General features: G+C 51.0%; 2 protein-coding genes across 4 annotated transcripts in view; one reads left to right on the forward strand and one right to left on the reverse strand.

The window, feature by feature from the left end:
* PLAUR (plasminogen activator, urokinase receptor) overlaps window positions 1-11,650 on the reverse strand; it is a 74,311-nt gene extending 62,661 nt beyond the window's left edge. Inside the window, exons 1-2 of one of the 3 annotated variants that reach the window (XM_063719542.1) lie at window positions 11,455-11,650; window positions 4,958-5,165 (exon numbers count right to left, since the gene is read on the reverse strand). The gene's annotated coding sequence lies outside the window, so the exon portion shown is untranslated. Of the gene's footprint in view, window positions 1-2,910; window positions 3,024-4,957; window positions 5,166-11,454 lie in introns of those variants that run through there. The other 2 variants (XM_054540597.2, XM_063719543.1) reach the window with 2 other exon arrangements.
* IRGC (immunity related GTPase cinema) lies at window positions 11,637-16,165 on the forward strand. Its single transcript, XM_002829331.5, has 2 exons — window positions 11,637-11,794; window positions 14,189-16,165. Exon 2 carries the CDS (start codon window positions 14,254-14,256, stop codon window positions 15,643-15,645), a length of 1,392 nt encoding a protein of 463 aa, XP_002829377.1. The 5' UTR covers window positions 11,637-11,794; window positions 14,189-14,253; the 3' UTR covers window positions 15,646-16,165.
* The last annotated feature ends 1,387 nt before the right edge of the window (window positions 16,166-17,552 follow it).

Genomic DNA, 17,552 nt, shown 5'->3' on the forward strand with positions numbered 1-17,552 from the left:
TCCCAGATTCAAGCGATTCTCCTCCCTCAGCCTCCCCAATAGCTGGGATTACAGGCGCACCACCATGCCCAGCTAATTTTTGTATATTTACTAGAGATAGAGTTTTGCCATGTTGCCCAGTCTGGTCTCCAACTCCTGAGCTCCAGCAATCTGCCTGCCTCGGCCTCCCAAAATGCTGGGATTACCACCATTTTGTGAGCCACTGAGCCCAGTCACTAGTTCAGTTACTAGTGGCCTCAGGTGAGTACCTCGACCTCAGCTTTCCCATTTGTGAAATGGGACAATAATGATTCCTACTCATAGAGTGGACACAGAGGTTGAGAGAGTCCACAGGTACACAGAACTCAGAACAACGCCTGGAATTCAGAGTTCAATGCAGGTAAACAGTGGCCCTTACTGTCATTATTGGGGAGGGGAGTGCTCTTTGGGTCATGGGTCCCATTTCTGTCTTGTTACCCAACATGGCCTCCCGTTGTGAAGGCTGCCTACCCCAAGGTATGGGTGTGAAGGAACCTGGGGGTGGTGAGGAAGGAAGGCAACATCTCTGCCAGACTGGAGTCTCGGGGGATGGGTCCCGGATATGACCCATCCTGGCTGAGTCCAGAGTCCATGGCAGGTGGTCAGGAAACGTTTGTGGAAAACAGTCATTTAATGGTCCTGGAATCTGCAGGGGTAAAAGGGACTTTGGGGATGGGGTGGAGCTAACCTGGGTGAAGAATTTGACGTTATTGTACATTGCTAATTTTCCATAGGGGCATACATGTAGGCATATTATTCAAGTTTTTAAATTTTACTATAAATTATTTAAAACAAACAAAAACAAATAAAGAATAAGTGGAGTCTCTTGGCACTCCGTTGAAAGACAAAAAACATCAAAACATTTGAAATACATACCCAGTGGCCATAGCCGTCCCTGGCCACAGCTCCTTTCCTCTCTCCTCACCCGAGATCACCTCTATCCTGAACATGGGATTTCTAATTTTGCCATCTACAGGCATCAGGCATGCTTTTGATTTTTTTTTTTTTTTTTCAGACAAGGTCTCACTCTGTTGCCCAGGCTGGAGGGCAATGGTGCTATCAATAGCTCACTGCAGCCTCAACCTCCTGGGCTCAAGAGATTCTCCTGCCTCAGCCTCCTGAGTAGCTGGGACCACAGACATGTGCCACCATGCCCAGCTCTTTCTTCCTTCCTTCCTTCTTCCTTTCCTTCTCCTTTCCCTCCCCTCCCCTCCTTTCCCCTCCCCTTCTCTCCCCTTTCCTTCCTTCCTTTCTTTCTCTCTCTGTCTCCCTCCCTCCCTCCCTTCCTTCTTCCTTTTTTTTTTTTGAGATGGAGTCTCGCTCTGTTGCCCAGGCTGGAGTGCGGTGGCATGATCTCAGCTCACTGCAACCTCCGTCTCCCAGGTTCAAGTGATTCTCTCAGCCTCCCAGGTAGGTGGGACTACAGGTGCATGCCACTGCATCTGGCTATTTTTTTTTTTATTTTTAGTAGAGACAGGGTTTCACCAGGTTGGTCAGGCTGGTCTCGAACTCCTGACCTCAGGTGATCCACCCACCTCGGCCTCCCAAAGTGTGGGATTACAGGCATGAGCCACCATGTCCGGTTCCTTCCTTTCTTCCTTCCTTTCTTTTTCTTTCTGGTCTCCCTATGTTGCCCAGGCTGTTCTCAAACTCCTGAGCTCAAGCGATTTTCCTGCTCAGGCTGTTCTCAAACTCCTGAGCTCAAGCAATTTTCCTGCCTCAAACTCCCAAGGTGCCGGGATTACAATTATCAGGGTGAGCCACTATACCCAGCCACCTTTAATTTTTAAAGAGAAGTTTTCTCTTCTTTTCTGCTTGGCTCTCTCCTCACCTTTCTCTTCTCTCCCCCACAGACTCCTTCATAGGAGTGCTCATAGCTCACTGCAGCCTTGATCTCCCGGGCTCAAGTGATTCTTCCACCTCAGCCTCCCACATAGTGGGACCACAGGCATGCACCTCCATTCCGAGCTATATGTATACATTTTGTAGAGATAGGATCTCACTATGTTGCCCAGGCTGGTCTTGAACTCCTAGGCTCAAGCAATCTGCCCACCCTGGCCTCCCAAAGTGCTGGGATGACAGGCAAGAGCCACTATGCCTGGCCAACTCTCTGCATCTTGTTTTTCTCAGCCCTCTGAGTCATTGATTCACCCTTTCTAATGGCTGTGTGGTGTGGTTTCCATGGCCTATGGCATGGATGTACCAACATTTACTCAGCAGTCATCGTCTTATTGAGGAGAATTCACGCTGTTTTCTCTTTTGTCCTTCCCACTATGAGAGATGCAGCAGTAAACATCCTACTGACAAGACAGTTATCATCTGTTATGTGTCTCCATGTCCTGAATAATTTCTAATGAATTTTAAAAGCTTGGGGCCAGGTGCAGTGGCTCACGCCTATAATTCCAGGACTTTGGGAGGCTGAGGCGGGTAGATCATGAGGTCAGGAGTTTGAGACCAGCCTGACCAACATGGTGAAACCCTGTTTCTACTGAAAATACAAAAATTAGCCGGATGTGGTGGTGCATGCCTGTAATCCCAGCTACTCAGGAGGCTGAGGCAGGAGAATTGCTTGAACCCAGGAGGTGGAGGTTGCAGCCGAGATTGCACCACTGCACTCCAGCCTGGGTGACAAAGCAAGACTCTTGGATGCCATATCCCTTTCATGCATTTTTTTAAAAATTCAAAAATGTGTAATTAAATGAAATTGAAAGTTACAGTTAAAAATTAGAAGTAAGAGGCCGGGTGCAGTGGGTCACACCTGTAATCCCAGCACTTTGGGAGGCCAAGGCGGGAGGATCATTTGAAGTCGGGGGCTTGAGACCAACCTGGCCAACATGGTGAAACCCTCTTTACTGAAAAATAGAAAAATTAGCCAGGTGTGGTGGCGCTCACCTGTAATCCTAGCTACTCGGCAGGCTGAGGCAGAAGAATTGCTTAAACCTGGGAGGCGTAGGTTGCCGTAAGCTGAGATCACGTCACTATACTCCAGCCTGGGCGACAGAGTGAGACTGTCTCAAGAAAAAAAAAAAAAGAGAGAAGAAGTGAGAAACAGTGAAGTGGCCCTCACCTCCCCAGGGGTGCCCCACTCCCCAGGAGCCATTCCCACCCAGATGGGGCCCCCTAGACATCCTTTCTCCCCTGCGGGCTCCAGGGAGCGGTCAGTGAAATTCCTTCAGTCATGAAAAGGTCCATCGGATAGATCTTTAGGAGTAGGGGTGCTCAACTGAAGGAAATGTGTGCATTTAATTCATTAATAAGTGTTGTCAGATTTGCCTCAAGTGTTTCATCTGGGGCCCTCCTGCATGGAGAACACCTGTTTCTCTCCATCAGGCTGAATCCAACTTCCCAGCCATCCCTTCTGCCTCCACCTACTCTCTCTCTCTGAACCTTCCAAGGCCACAACTTGGGGTTCTGACCAGTGTTGCGCTGAGCCACGTGGGGCCTGATACAAAAGGCACCATTTACCCATGCCCCTCTGTCATGGTTTCATGGTGTTTTGTTTTGTTTTGTTTTTGAGACAAGGTCTGGCTCTGTTGCCCAAGCTGGAGTGCAGTGGCTTGATCTCAGCTAAATGCAACCTCCGCCTCCTGGGCTCAAGCCATCCTCCTACCACAGCCTCCAAAGTAGCTGGGACTATAGGCGCCTGCCACCAAGCTCGGCTAATTTTTGTAGAGACCGGGTTTTTTCACATTGCCCAGGCTGGTCTCAAACTCCTGGGCCGAAGCAATCTGCCCACCTCGGCCTCCCAAAGTGCTGAGATTACAGGTGTGAGCAACTGCACCTGGCCCTCATGTATTTTTTTTGTTTTTTTGAGACCAAGTCTCTTTCTGTCACCCAGGCTGGAGTGTAGGGGCATGATCTCGGCTCATTGCAACCTCCGCCCCTTGAGTTCAAGCAATTCTCCTGCCTCAGCCTCCCAAGTAGCTGGAACTACAGGCACATGCCACCATGCCCAGCTAATTTTTGTATTTTTAGTACAGACAGGGTTTTGCCATGTTGGCCAGCTGGTCTCAAACTCCTGACCTCAGGTGATCTGCCCGCCTTGGCCTCCCAAAGTGCTGGGATTATAGGTGTGAGCCACCGTGCCTGACCCTTCATGTATTTTTTAACGGCTAATTTTTTTCCAGAACATTAAAGTAGTCAAAATAATATTGAAAAGTTATTGAGTGGGTGTATTAAAACTCATGCTACTTCGAGTTAAAATATTTTAATTATAACAATATAAAATGTATTATAATTTTATTTCAGCTTAAGTTAATTAAAAATTATTGAACATCATCACTTGGTTAAGAGAAATTGTCAAGCGTGGAGATTCTCTCAACTGAAAAATGAAATAAGCCAAGATGTAGATTTTGAAAACATTATTGATGAGTTATTTTTCCGTCAAAGCTGGAGTGTATATTTAGGACTTGGCGTGGCATTGGTCTTTATTTAGAATTTTGGTATTTTTTTCATGAAAATATCACAGGGCCGGACACAGTGGCTCACACCAGTAAGCCCAACACTTCGTGAGGCCAAGGAGGGTGGATCACTTGAGGTCAGGAGTTTGAGACCAGCCTGGACAACATGGTGAAACCTCGTCTCTACTAAAAATACAAAAATTAGATGGGCATGGTGACAGGCGCCTGTAATTTCAGCTACTCAGGTGGCTGAGGCACGAGAATCGCTTGAACCTGGGAGGCAGAGGTTGCAGTGAGCCCAGATCACACTCCAGCCTAGGCGACAGAGGAAGACTCTGTCTAAAAAAACAAAAGAACAAACCATGGATTTTTTGGCATTAATTTTGATTAGTTAAAATATTGCATTAAAAATTGCATTAAAATATAGTTTATCTCAATAACTGAATTTTTGCCACTCCCTTAAATTTTGCACCCAAGGCCAGTTCCTCATTGTCCCTAGTTCTGACCAAATTGAGTCACTGAATGTAGAAGAGTCTCACCTCACTCCTGGCTTGTTTCTGGAAAGCCTGTGGGTTGTCTGGGCTCAGCTGTATGGTTCTTCTGCCCCCATGTGGTGTTGGCTGGGGTTACACCTGTGCCTGCATTCAGCTGGAGCTCATCTGTGGCTGAAATGTCCTGGATGGCTTCAAGCTCATCTCCATGTGGCTGCAGTCTCTACATGAGGTCTCTCCAGCAGGGTAGCAGGACCTTGTCGCATAGTAGTTCCGGAGAAAGAAGGAGAAAACAGGAGCTGCCATCTGTTAAGGCCTGGGCTTGGGAGTCCCAGAGTGTCACTTCTTGTGACAAAGAAAGTCACAAGACTGGCCCAAATTTAAGGGAAGGGGAAAGAGACTCTGCCTCTTGCTGGAAAGAGTGGCACATGCCCACAGGGAAGGGAAAATTGCCAGTGGCAGTCTACTCCTTCCCTAAACCCCTTCCCCAACTGCCCATCTCTATCCTCTTGCTTGCTTTTTCTTCGTTTTTCTTATCATTACTTGACACTATCTTAATTACTTTTGTTTATAAGCTCCATGAGAGCGAGGACTGTTTTTGTTTTATTTTACTTTTTGTTGTTTTTTGAGACAGAGTCTTGCTCTATCACCCAAGCTGGATTGCAGTGGCACAATCTCGACTCACTGCAACCTCTGCCTCCTGGGTTCAAGCAATTCTCATGGCTCAGCCTCCCGAGCAGCTGGGACTACAGGTGCCCACCACCACACCTGGCTATTCTTTTATTTATTTATTTATTTTGTAGTTTTAGTAGAGATGGGGTTTTGCCATGTTGGCCAGGCTGGTCTCAAACTCTTGACCTCAAGTGATCCACTCACCTCGGCCTCCCAAAGTGCTGGGATTACAGTCATAAGCCACCATGTCTGGCCCTTTTTCTTCTTCTTTTTTTTTTTTTTTAATCACTACTTGACACTATCTTAATTACTTTTTTTATTCTCTACATATGTAAAAAATATATAAGCTCCACGACAGCAAGGGCCTTCTGTGTCTTATTCATCACTGTATCTGTGCCTAGCACCTAAAAGGCAGCCAATATTTACATGAATGAATGAATGAATCCCTGAGGACTGACTTCAGGTTTACCCAGGTTGTGGAGAGTGGAGAGAAGGTGGAGGCCACCACGTGTAGATATTCCTAGGAAAGTGCTTTAGAATTTCTAAGAGACGCAGAGAGAAAGGGCAGGGAGGAAAGGAGGCTTGGGAGTGGGCAGGAGAAATGGTTCAGGGACTATCTTTTTCACTGCTGTGTCTCCAGCCTCGACCAGCCAGGGCCTAGCTCACAGTAGGTGTCCAGAAAGCATGTGTTGAATGAATGAACTTTCTCCAAAAATCCTTCACTGACTCCATCCCCATCCCCAGGCTGGGTCAGGCACCCCCATGGCTCCCACACCTCTCTGGGCAGCTTCAACCCATTGAAACCACTGTGGGTCATCACTGTCTGAGGACGGAGGTGTGTTCCCTACAAGACTCAGAGTCCACAGGGTTGGTGCTGTCTCAGTCACCACTGGGTCCCCAACATCAACCAAGGGGTTCTTGGAGGTAGTAAGTATACTTTGCATCAACCTCCTCTCTGTGGGGCAGAGCCGTCCCATCATTGCTGTATTCTCACCCCGGAGGGACACATAGTACACACTCACAAATCACTTTCATTGATTCTAAGATAGATTCTTTTTCCTTTTTCTTTTTCCACATTTTAACAATTTTTTTTTAAGAGACAGTCTCACTGTTGCCCAGGCTGAAGTGCAGTGATGTGATCACAGCCCACTGTAGCCTTGACCTCCAGGGCTCAAGCAATCCTCCCACCTCAGCCTCCTGAGTAGTGAACCACAGGCATACGCCACCATGCCTGGCTAATTTTAAAATTTTTTTGTAGAGATGGGGTCCCCCTATATTGCCCAGGGTGGTCTCAAACTCCTGGGCTCAAGCAATCCTCCTATCTCGGCCTCCCAAAATGTTGGGATTACAGGTGTGAGCCACTGGGTCTGGCTGCAACTTAAAAAATAAGACAATTGACTGGATACAGTGGCTCACATCTGTAATCCCACTTTGGGAGGTCAAGGCAGGCAGATCAACTGAGGCCAGGAGTTTGAGACCAGACTGACCAACTTGGTGAAACCCCATCTCTACTAAAAATACAACAATTAGCCAGGCGTGGTGGCACATGCCTGTAATCTCGGCTACTCGGGAGGCAGAGGCAGGAGAATTGCTTGAACCTGGGAGGTGGAGGCTGCAGTGATCTGAGATTGCGCCATTGCGCTCCAGCCTGGGTGACAGAGTGAGACTGGGTCCCAATAAATAAATAAATAAAGACAACAATGAAGTTTGCTGCATCACTTGCCTCTTCCTTTCACAAAAGATTTCTCTGTAGCATGCAATGCTGTTTGATAGCATTCTACCCATGGCAGAGCTTTCAAAATTGAAGGCAATCCTCTCAATCCCTGCTACTGCCTTATCAAGTAAGTTTATGTCATATCCTAAATCCCTTGTTGTCAATTTAACAATATTCGCAGCATCTTCACCAGGCGTAGATTCCATCTCAAGAGACCACTTTCTTTGCTCATCCATAAGAAGCAACTCCTCGCCTATTCAAGTTTGATCATGAGATTGCAGCAATTCAGTCACATCTTCAGGCTCTACTTCTAATTTTAGTTCTCTTGCTATTTCTACCACATCTGCAGTAAATGCCTCCACTGAAGTCTTTTTTTGTTGTTGTTTGTTTTTTGAGATGGAGTCTTGCTCTGTCACTCAGGATGGAGTACAGTGGCATGATCCTGGCTCACTGCAACATCCGCCTCCCAGGTTCAAGCAGTTCTTCTGCCTCAGCCTGCCAAGTATCTGCAATTACAGGTGCACATCGCCATGCCCAGCTAATTTTTATATTTTTAGTAGAGATGGGATTTTGTCATGTTGGCCAGGCCAGTCTCAAATTCCTGACCTCAAGTGATCCACCCGCCTCAGCCTCCCAAAGCGCTGGGTTACAGGCATGAGTCATCATGCCCGGCCTTTTTTTTTTTTGGAGATAGGGTCTGGCTCTGTTGCCCAGGCTGGAGTACGGTTTTGTAGTCATAGCTCACTGTAACCTTGAACTCTTGGAATCAAACAATTTTCCCTCATCAGCCTCCCAAGTAGCTGGAACTACAGGCACGTGTCACCACACTCAGCTAACTTTAAAGATTTTTTGTAGAGATGGGGCCTCACTATATTGCCCAGGCTGGTCTCAAACTCTTGGCCTCAAGGGATCCTCTCAACTCGGCCTCTCAAAGCGCTGGTATTACAGGCATGAGCCACCACGCCTGGCCCCTGTCTCAGCTTTGGACATGCCTTCTTCACTAAGCTTAATCATTTCTAGCTTTGGATTTAAAGTGAGATACATGTGACTCTTGCTTTTACTTGGACACTTGGAGGCCATTTTAGAGTTATTAATTGGCCTAATTTCATTATGGTTGTGTCTGACAGAAGAGGGAGTTGCAAGGAGAAGGAGACAGACAGGAAAATGGCCGATGAGTGGAGCAGTCAGAACACATACAATGTTTATCAATTAAGTTTGCTGTCTTCTGTGGGCACAGTTTATGGTGCCCCGAAATGATTACAATGGTAACATCAAAGATCACCATATCAGAGATAATAATGGTGAAAAAGTTTGATATGTTGTGAGAATTTCCAAAATGTGACACAGAGACACGAAATGAGCACGTGCTGTTGGAAAAATGGCACCAACCTGCTTACTGGACACAGAGTTGCCACAAACTTTCAATTTGTAAAAACCATAGTATCAGGCCAGGCGGGGTGGCTCATGCCTGTAATCCCAGCACTTTGGGAGGCCAAGGCAGGAAGATCACTTGAGGCCAGGAGTTCAAGACCAGCCTGGCCAAGATAGCAATACCCCGTCTCTATTAAAAATACCAAAATGAGCCAGGCATGGTGGTGCTTGCCTGTAGTCCCAGCTACTTGGGAGGCTGAGGTAGGGGAAGCCCTTGAACCTGGGAGGCGGAGGTTGCAGTGAGCCAAGATCATACCACACACTCCAGCCTGGGCAACAAGAGCAAAACTCCATCTTAATAAATAAATGAATAAATAAATAAAACAATAGTTGGGCATGGTGGCACGTGCTTGTGGTCCCAGCTACTTGGGAGGCAAAGGTAGTAGAGATTGTGTGAGCCCAGGAGGTGGAGGTTGCAGTGAGCCGAGATCACGCCACTGCACTCCAGCCTGGGCGGCAGAGCAAGACCCTCTTCACCACATCCCCCCTGCAAAAAAACCCACATAGTATCTGTGAAGGACAATAAAGCTGAGTGCAATAAAATGAGGTGTGCCTGAAATTGAGTTTATTATTGAACGAATGAAAGTTCTCTCTCAACTCAGGTTTTTTGCAGAGGCTGGTCCCTTAGCCTGGCATGCAACTCCCTAATGTGCCATCTGGCTGACTCCTACTCATCCTTTGGATCTCAGGTCAGGTGCCCCCTCCTCCAGGAAGCCCTCCCTGACTCCCAGGCTGAGTCGGGCTTCCTCCTTTGTGCCCCACAGCCCTCTGGGGTCCCCCATCCCAGTGCTGCCCCCTTTGTCTTCATTATCTTGGGATGGATCTGACTCCACCACTGGACTCTGAATCCTGCAGGGGCAGAGCCTGGCTGCCTTGTTCATTGCTGCATTTCCAGCATGCAGATAGGCAGGGTGCAACCCTTCTCTCTCTGGCTGGTGCTCTCAGGAGCTGCTAGGGGCATCCCTGGGAACATGCCAGTCTGTAGTGGCTCTCTTTCTTGGTCCACAATCATCCTGGACTGCAATAATCTCCATTTTCTCGGGCCTGGAGCCCCTGAAGCAGTGCCTGGGTTTGATGCATCTCTGGAGCCCTAGCTGCTGCAGCAGAATGAATGAGGTTCCTGAATGGAGTCAGTGGGTTTCGGGGTTTCTGTATATGTTGTCAGTGTGTGATTGTGTCTCTTGAAGTCTGCATGTCTGTGTCCCAGAATGTGTGTATTTGTGAGGCTTTGGTAACTGTGTGTTTGTCTGAATCTTGCTTTCCTTCAATGACTCTGTTGTTTTGTTTCGTTTATAGACAGAATCTTGCTCAGTCACCCAGGCTGGAGTTCAGTAGCATGATCGTGGCTCACTGCAGCCTTGAACTCCTGGGCTTAAGCAATCCTCCCGCCTCAGCTTCCTGAGTAGCTGGGACTACAGATGTGCACCACCACACCTGGCTAATTTTTTTTTTTTTTTAAGAGATAGGGTCTTGCTATGTTGCCCAGGCTGGTCTTGACTTCCTGGGCTCAAGTGAACCTCCTACCTTGGCCTCTCAAATTGCTGAGATTACAGGCGTGAGTAAGCCACCGTGCCCAGCCATGAAGTGACTCTGTATTTGAGGCTATTTCTGTGTCTTTCCCTTCTCTCTTGGGCCAGGGGTGTGTGTCCATGCATTTTGGGAAGGAGTCCTGGCTGCCTGCTGGTCTGTGTGCTAGGTGTCCGGGAAAGTTTGAGAACCAAGTCATTCACTCTCTTTGGCTCTGGGCGTTTGTGTCAGTCAGTGACAGCATGGGTGAGTTGTGTGGCTTTTGGCCCGCACGTCCCTTTCACCTGTGGCTTAAGAACTCTGCACTATGCGGCCAACAGCCCACCCTTCCCCAGCTCTCAGGGTGGTTCTGAGCTAGTCTATTCCCCTTCTGGGCCTCTATCTCCTTCTCAGTTGTTTTCAGAGGCTGCTTTCCAGAACTGACCTGCAGATGGTCAGGAAAATCCTCTGAATAGCATTTCTGTAAATTCCCTGCAAAATGGGGATGGAGAAGTCCCTGTGGAGCCTGGCCTGGGCAAAGAGGAAGCCAGGAGGGGAGACAGGACGGAGACACTTATAAAGGACAAGAAGGGGCCGGGCGCAGTGGCTACGCCTGTAATCCTAGCACTTTGGTAGGCCGAGGTGGGCAGATCACCTGAGGTCAGGAGTTCGAGACCAGCCTGGCCAACATGGTGAAACCCCGCCTCTACTAAAAATAAAAAAAAAAATTTAGCCAAGCCTGGTGGTGCATGCTAGTAGTCCCAGCTACTTGGGAGGCTGAAGCAGGAGAATCGCTTGAACCCGGGAGGCGGAGGTTGCAGTGAGCCAAGATCACGTCACTGCACTCCAGCCTGGGTGACAGAGCAAGACACTGTTTCAAAAAGAAAAAAAAGAAACCAATGACTAAATTCTTGGGTTTACAAGATAGCAGATCAGCCTCCCAAGTAGCTGGGACTACAGGCATGCACCACCACATCTGACTAATTTTTGTATTTTTAGTAGAGACGGAGTTTCACCACGTTGCCCAGGCTGATCTCAAACTCCTGGCCTCAAGTGATGCACCCACCTCGGCCTCCCAAAGTGCTGGGATTACAGGCGTGAGCCACTGTGCCCACCAGCAATGACCGAGTTTGTATCATCAACTTTCACACTTGTCTGGGGAACTGAGAGTCCCCTGGGTGGAGGGTGGAGTGGTAGCAGGGCCAAGCCCTTGGAAACCAACCTGTGAATCTGAGACTTTGTCCTGGGAGTGATGGAGACCACGGAGGATTTTGAACAGGTCTCGGTGTTAGAAAGATCTCTCTGAGGTCTTCAGGGGAACTGGAGGGCCCAGTGTGAGTGGGTGGTGACCCCATGGGCAGTTGGGGTTTGAGGTCCCTGCTCCACCTCCGGGCCCCGCCCCGTGACATCACTGTGGCATTATTGCACCAGGGCTGGCTGACCAATAAGCTGCTGCTTGCTGTTATAATGGGTCCTAGCAACGGTGTCTGACCTTGGCTAAGAGGGAAGGAGATCCTATCAGTGGGGAGAGTGTGAGGGGAGAGGGAGAGCCTGCAGGGCAGGTGAGTCCCCCAGGGCTCTCTCGCTGGGCCCCTGTGCGTGGGCAGAGCAGGAGCTTACGGTCTAATCTGGACCCCCTCAGCCCAAATTCCAACCACTGACTTGTCTGCCCCTTGCTGCCAGGACCTGTTCCAGGTTCCCATTCTTCCCACTGCAGACCATACTAGGGAGAGGGCACACCCAGGATAGGAGGCTCAGATCTGGAGGCAACAATGTTTTTTTTTTCCTTTTTTTTTTTTCTGAGACGGAGTCTCGCTCTGTCGCCCAGGCTGGAGTGCAGTGGTGCAATCTTGGCTCACTGCAACCTCCGCCTCCTGGGTTCAAGAGCTGGGACTACAGGCATGCGCCACAACACCTGGCTAATTTTTGTATTTTTAGTGGAGATGGAGTTTCACCATGTTGGCCAGGCTGGTCTCGAACTCCTGACCTCAAGTGATCCACCCACCTCGGCCTCCCAAAGTGCTAGGATTACAGGCGTGAGCCACCATGCCCAGCCGGGAACAATGTCTTAAGGACATGTTTCTGTGGGGGGTGGAGTGGGGTAGCAGAGGATGGGGTGAGTGGTGGGAGGTGAAGAGACGGGGTGCAGGGGGCAAGGAGACAAGGCAGGAGGCAGTGACATGCAGCTGAAGGGAGAGCACCTCTCTAGGTGGGTGAAGGAGCCTGGGGACCTGGGTTTGGGTCCTGGCTGTGCCTCTGGATGAGGAGCCCTCATTTGTCTTGTCTGAGCCTCAGTCCTTCTCCCTGTCAAATGGGGACAGTGATCCCAGACATGAGCAGCTCTCCCAGGGCTCCCTGAAGACCCTTAGTGAGTAAATGTATTTTAGAGGTGATGGGCCAGAGGAGGGTGAGTGGGAAGAGGGAGGACCATGCAAGCTCCTGGCCTGGAGCAGGGATCTGAGAGGGGACCATCAAGACAGGAGCTCCAGGGGGTGGGAGGGGAAACTGAACCCCGGGAGGCAAGGGCTGCCATGGCAGGGCTGGGGTTTCATGGAAATGACTCCTGGTGTCCAGGTGGTCCCCATGTCTGGCTTCCCGAACCCAAGGGCGTCTGAACCCAAAGTCAGCCTAGGGCTAGCTGAACAGGGTTTGTGGTCATTATGGCAGCCCTGCGAGGTGGGGAGGAGTATCCCCCACGGGGCAGCTGAGGCTCAGAGAGGGGCAAGGACTTGCTCAAAGTCACACAGCTAAGAATGTTATTAATGATAAGAATAATGATGATGATGATGCCAATGACATGTGGCACCTGCCCTGAGCCAGGCGCTGTTTTATGGGCTATTTTATGTCATAACTCATTCAAGTCACAGAGATCCTAGAAGGTGGTTTGCCATGATTGTAGGTATCATTCTCATGTACAGATGAGGATAGTGAGGACAGAGTTAAGTAACTTGCCTCACATCACTCAGTGAGTATGTGGTGGAGCCAGGATTTGATCCCAGGCAGTCTGGCTCCGGGCCTGGGTCCCCTTCACACTACCCTCCAATCCCAGCCACAGCAGGAGTGCAGCTGTTTCCTCTGAATGGGCCTGTGCCACAGACCAGGAGCTGGGCTTAAGCCCTTTCCTATGCAGCCCTGGCTATGTAATTTGCCCTGGCTATGTAATTTGCCCTGGCTATGTAATTTGCAAGGCCCAGTATGAAATGAAAATATGGGGCCCCTGGTTCAAATATTATAAAGAATTTCAGGCCAGGCATGGTGGCTTATGCCCTTAATCCCAGCACTCTGGGAAGCCGAGGCAGGAAGACCTTGATCTCAGAAATTCAAGACCAGCTGGGACAACATAGAGAGACTCCCATCTCTACAAAAAATTTAAAAAGTAGCTGGGCATGGTGGCACGCGCCTGTGGTCCCAGCTATTCAGGAGCCTGAGGTGGGAGGATTGCTAGAGCCAAGGAGATCAAGGCTGCAATGAGCCATGATTGTAGCACTGTGCTGCTCCAGCCTTGATGACAGAGAGACCCTGTCTCAAATAAACAAACAAACAAACAAACAAACAATTTCAGTCAGTGTCAGCAGAGCATTAAACCAAGCACTGGGCCATTCTAAGCACAGAGCCCCCCAGGGCACACATACACTCAGAAAACTGACCTGTGCCTAGGTTACCCTGGAGACTCCAACAGTGCTCCAAGAGGCTGCTTGGTGGTCATGCCCATTACCCAGAGAGGTGCTTCATTTTGCCCCTGGTCACACAGCAAGTTAGTGGCAGAAAAGGGATGTGAACCTGGGCCTGCCAGACCCCAAAGCCCTCTAACTTGTGCCAAAAATGTGTCCCCAATTCTTGAGGGAGAAAGAGAGCTGTGGGCTTCCAGCGGGACTCCCTTCACATCCGTGGTGTCTGTCTCTCCCCAACCCATGCCAAGGCCCAGGAGGTGTGAATGGCTCCCTTCTCCTCTGCAGGCGCTGAGGATCAGGCATCCTGTGACTCTCCCCTGTCCCCCCCACCCTCTGAACCACTGGCCACCATGGCTACTTCGAAGTTGCCCGTGGTGCCTGGGGAGGAGGAAAACACCATCCTTATGGCCAAGGAAAGGCTGGAGGCCCTGCGCACAGCCTTTGAGTCGGGTGACCTTCCCCAGGCCGCCTCTCACCTCCAAGAGCTGCTGGCCTCCACGGAGAGCACCCGCCTGGAGGTGGGCGTCACGGGCGAGTCGGGCGCGGGCAAGTCCTCCCTCATCAACGCCCTGCGTGGCCTGGAGGCCGAGGACCCTGGCGCGGCTCTCACGGGTGTCGTGGAGACCACGATGCAACCGTCGCCCTATCCGCACCCACAGTTCCCCGACGTGACCCTCTGGGACCTGCCAGGGGCCGGCTCTCCAGGCTGCCCGGCCGACAAGTACCTAAAGCAGGTAGACTTCAGCCGCTATGACTTCTTCCTGCTGGTCTCCCCGCGCCGCTGCGGGGCCATCGAGACCCGCCTGGCCGCCGAGATCCTGTGCCAGGGCAAGAAGTTCTACTTTGTGCGCACCAAGGTGGACGAGGACCTGGCGGCCACGCGCACCCAGCGGCCGTCGGGCTTCAGAGAGGCCGCTGTCCTGCAGGAGATCCGAGACCACTGTGCCGAGCGGCTGCGGGAGGCCGGCGTGGCTGACCCTCGCATCTTCCTTGTGTCCAACCTCTCGCCGGCCCGCTACGACTTTCCCACGCTGGTGTCCACCTGGGAGCACGACCTGCCCGCCCACCGGCGCCACGCTGGCCTGCTGTCGCTCCCCGACATCTCACTGGAGGCCCTGCAGAAGAAGAAGGCCATGCTTCAAGAGCAAGTCCTCAAGACCGCCCTGGTGTTGGGTGTCATCCAGGCCCTGCCAGTCCCAGGGCTGGCAGCCGCCTACGATGATGCGCTGCTCATCCACTCACTGCGTGGCTACCACCGCAGCTTTGGTCTGGACGACGACTCGCTGGCCAAGCTGGCTGAGCAGGTGGGCAAACAGGCAGGTGACCTGCGCTCAGTCATCCGCTCCCCGCTGGCCAACGAGGTCTCGCCTGAGACTGTCCTGCGGCTCTATTCCCAGTCGTCTGACGGCGCCATGCGGGTGGCCCGCGCCTTCGAGAGGGGCATCCCTGTGTTTGGGACGCTGGTGGCTGGCGGCATCAGCTTTGGCGCTGTCTACACCATGCTCCAGGGCTGCCTCAACGAGATGGCTGAGGACGCCCAGCGTGTCCGCATCAAGGCCCTGGAGGAGGACGAGCCGCAGCCGGAGGTCAGCTTGGAAGCGGCCAGTGACAATGGCGTGGAAAAGGGGGGGTCCGGGGAGGGAGGCGGCGAGGAAGCCCCACTCTCAACCCGCAGGAAGCTCGGCCTCCTTCTTAAGTACATTCTGGACAGCTGGAAGAAACACGACTCAGAAGAGAAATAAAGAGTGCAGCCCCGCCCCCCTGCCTCACCCACAAACTAAGTCTTAACAAAATCCAACAAACCAACAAAAAAGGCCAATGTGGTGAATGTGAGGGCTGCAGTTGCCTGGGGGGTGGGTGTGGAGGGAGCCTGTGTCCCTGGCAGGGAGGGGAGCCTGCGTCCTGGGCAGGGCAAAGGAGGGGGCATTGGGGAGGGGAGGAGGGAGGCAGGTGGGTCCAGGGCCAATAGGAGTGTATTGAAAGGGGACAGGAGTGTCCTGGAGAGGGAAGTTGGAGACATGGATGGTGGGCCCAGGATTCCCAGGGTTCCTTGGTGGTGTCTTTCTCCCTGGTCCCCAAGTGGCCAGGAGGAATTTGTGGGGCACAGGACAGCAGGGCCAAGACAGGAGATTGCATCCTGCTTAGGTGCTTTCTATTTTATTTTATTTTATTATTATTATTTTTTGAGATGGAATCTTGCTCTGTCACCCAGGTTGGAGTGCAGTGGCGCGATCTCCGCTCATTGCAACTTCTGCCTCCCAGGTTCAAGCAATTCTCCTGCCTCAGCCTCCTAAGTAGCTGGGATTATAGGTGAGCACCACCACGCCCAGCTAATTTTTTTTTTTTTTTTTTTTTTTTTTCCGAGACTCAGAGCCCAGGCTGGAGTGCTGTGGCACAATCTTGGCTCATTGCAAGCTCCACCTCCCGAGTTCAAGCAATTCTCCTGCCTCAGCCTCCCAAGTAGCTGGGATTACAGGCACACGCCACCGTGTCCAGCTAATTTTTGTATTTTTGGTAGAGAGGGGGTTTCACCATGTTGGCCAGGCTGGTCTTGAACTCCTGACCTCAGATAATCCACCCACCTTGGCCTTCTAAAGTGGCGCCCGGCCTAATTTTTGTATTTTTAGCAGAGATGGGGTTTTCACCATGTTGGCCAGGCTGGTCTTGAACTCCTGACCGTGGCCTCTCAAAGTGCTGGGATTACAGGCGTGAGCCACTGCACCTGGCCCCTGCTAAGATACTTTAGTTTCAATCTCATGTCCGTGTCTGAGAACCCAGTGTACCAAAGACAGCCCCTGGGGCCTGGGATGAGCACAGTGGTGTCCAGCAATGGCTAAACAGGTTGGGGAGAGTGGGCATCCATGCCTGCCTGCTGCCTGGGAGCCATGGAGGGTAGGGGGTGGCAGGGAGAGGGAGGCCAGGCGGCCACAGGGCTCACCTCCGTGTGGTGCTTGAGGAGACAGAGAATGGCATGGTGAGAGAGTGACTGGATGTGTCCATGAACATCGGAGGAGAGAGGAGACCGAGGATGCAACTCCGTGGCCTAGCATGAGTCTTACTCCAGAAGGATGGTGGGTGTGTCTCAGAGCAGGAAGGCACATGGCGTTGAGACATCTGTGATTGGGAAGAATCCTGGTCTCTCCATGATTAAAAAAAAAATTTTTTTTTAGAGACAGGGTCTTGCTCTGTTGCCCAGGCTGGAGTGCAGTGGCGTGATCACAGCTCCCTTCAGCCTTGACTTCTTGATTTTGATGCTGTGAGTCTAAGACGGTGACTCATTTGCTGAGTCTGGGGTCACCTGTCTCTGTGGGATTGGGTTGGGGTGCGCGTGTGAATACTGGGACCTGCTGAAAGGTCCTGGGCCTTAACGTGAGGGCAACTATGTGTTGAGGTTGCTGACCAGCCTGGTCAATATGGAGAAACCCCATCTCTATTAAAAATACAAAAATTAGCTGGTGTGGTGGTGCCTGCCTGTAGTCCCAGCTACGCGGGAGGCTGAGGCAGGAAAATCGCTTGAGATCCGGAGGCGAAGGTTACAGTGAGCTGAGATTGTGACTCCGCACTGCAGCCTGGGTGACAAGACTCTGCCTCAAAAAAAAAAAAAAAAAAAGCTAAGTTTAGAGATTCATGTCTACATTTTTATTTTTCA

This window comes from Pongo abelii, chromosome 20 (assembly GCF_028885655.2).
Source record: "Pongo abelii isolate AG06213 chromosome 20, NHGRI_mPonAbe1-v2.0_pri, whole genome shotgun sequence".
Lineage (NCBI taxonomy): Eukaryota > Metazoa > Chordata > Mammalia > Primates > Hominidae > Pongo > Pongo abelii.

Excerpts from the sequence above, each read along its gene's own strand:
- IRGC (XM_002829331.5), top strand. The coding sequence starts at position 14,254 with ATGGCTACTTCGAAGTTGCCCGTGGTGCCTGGGGAGGAGGAAAACACC.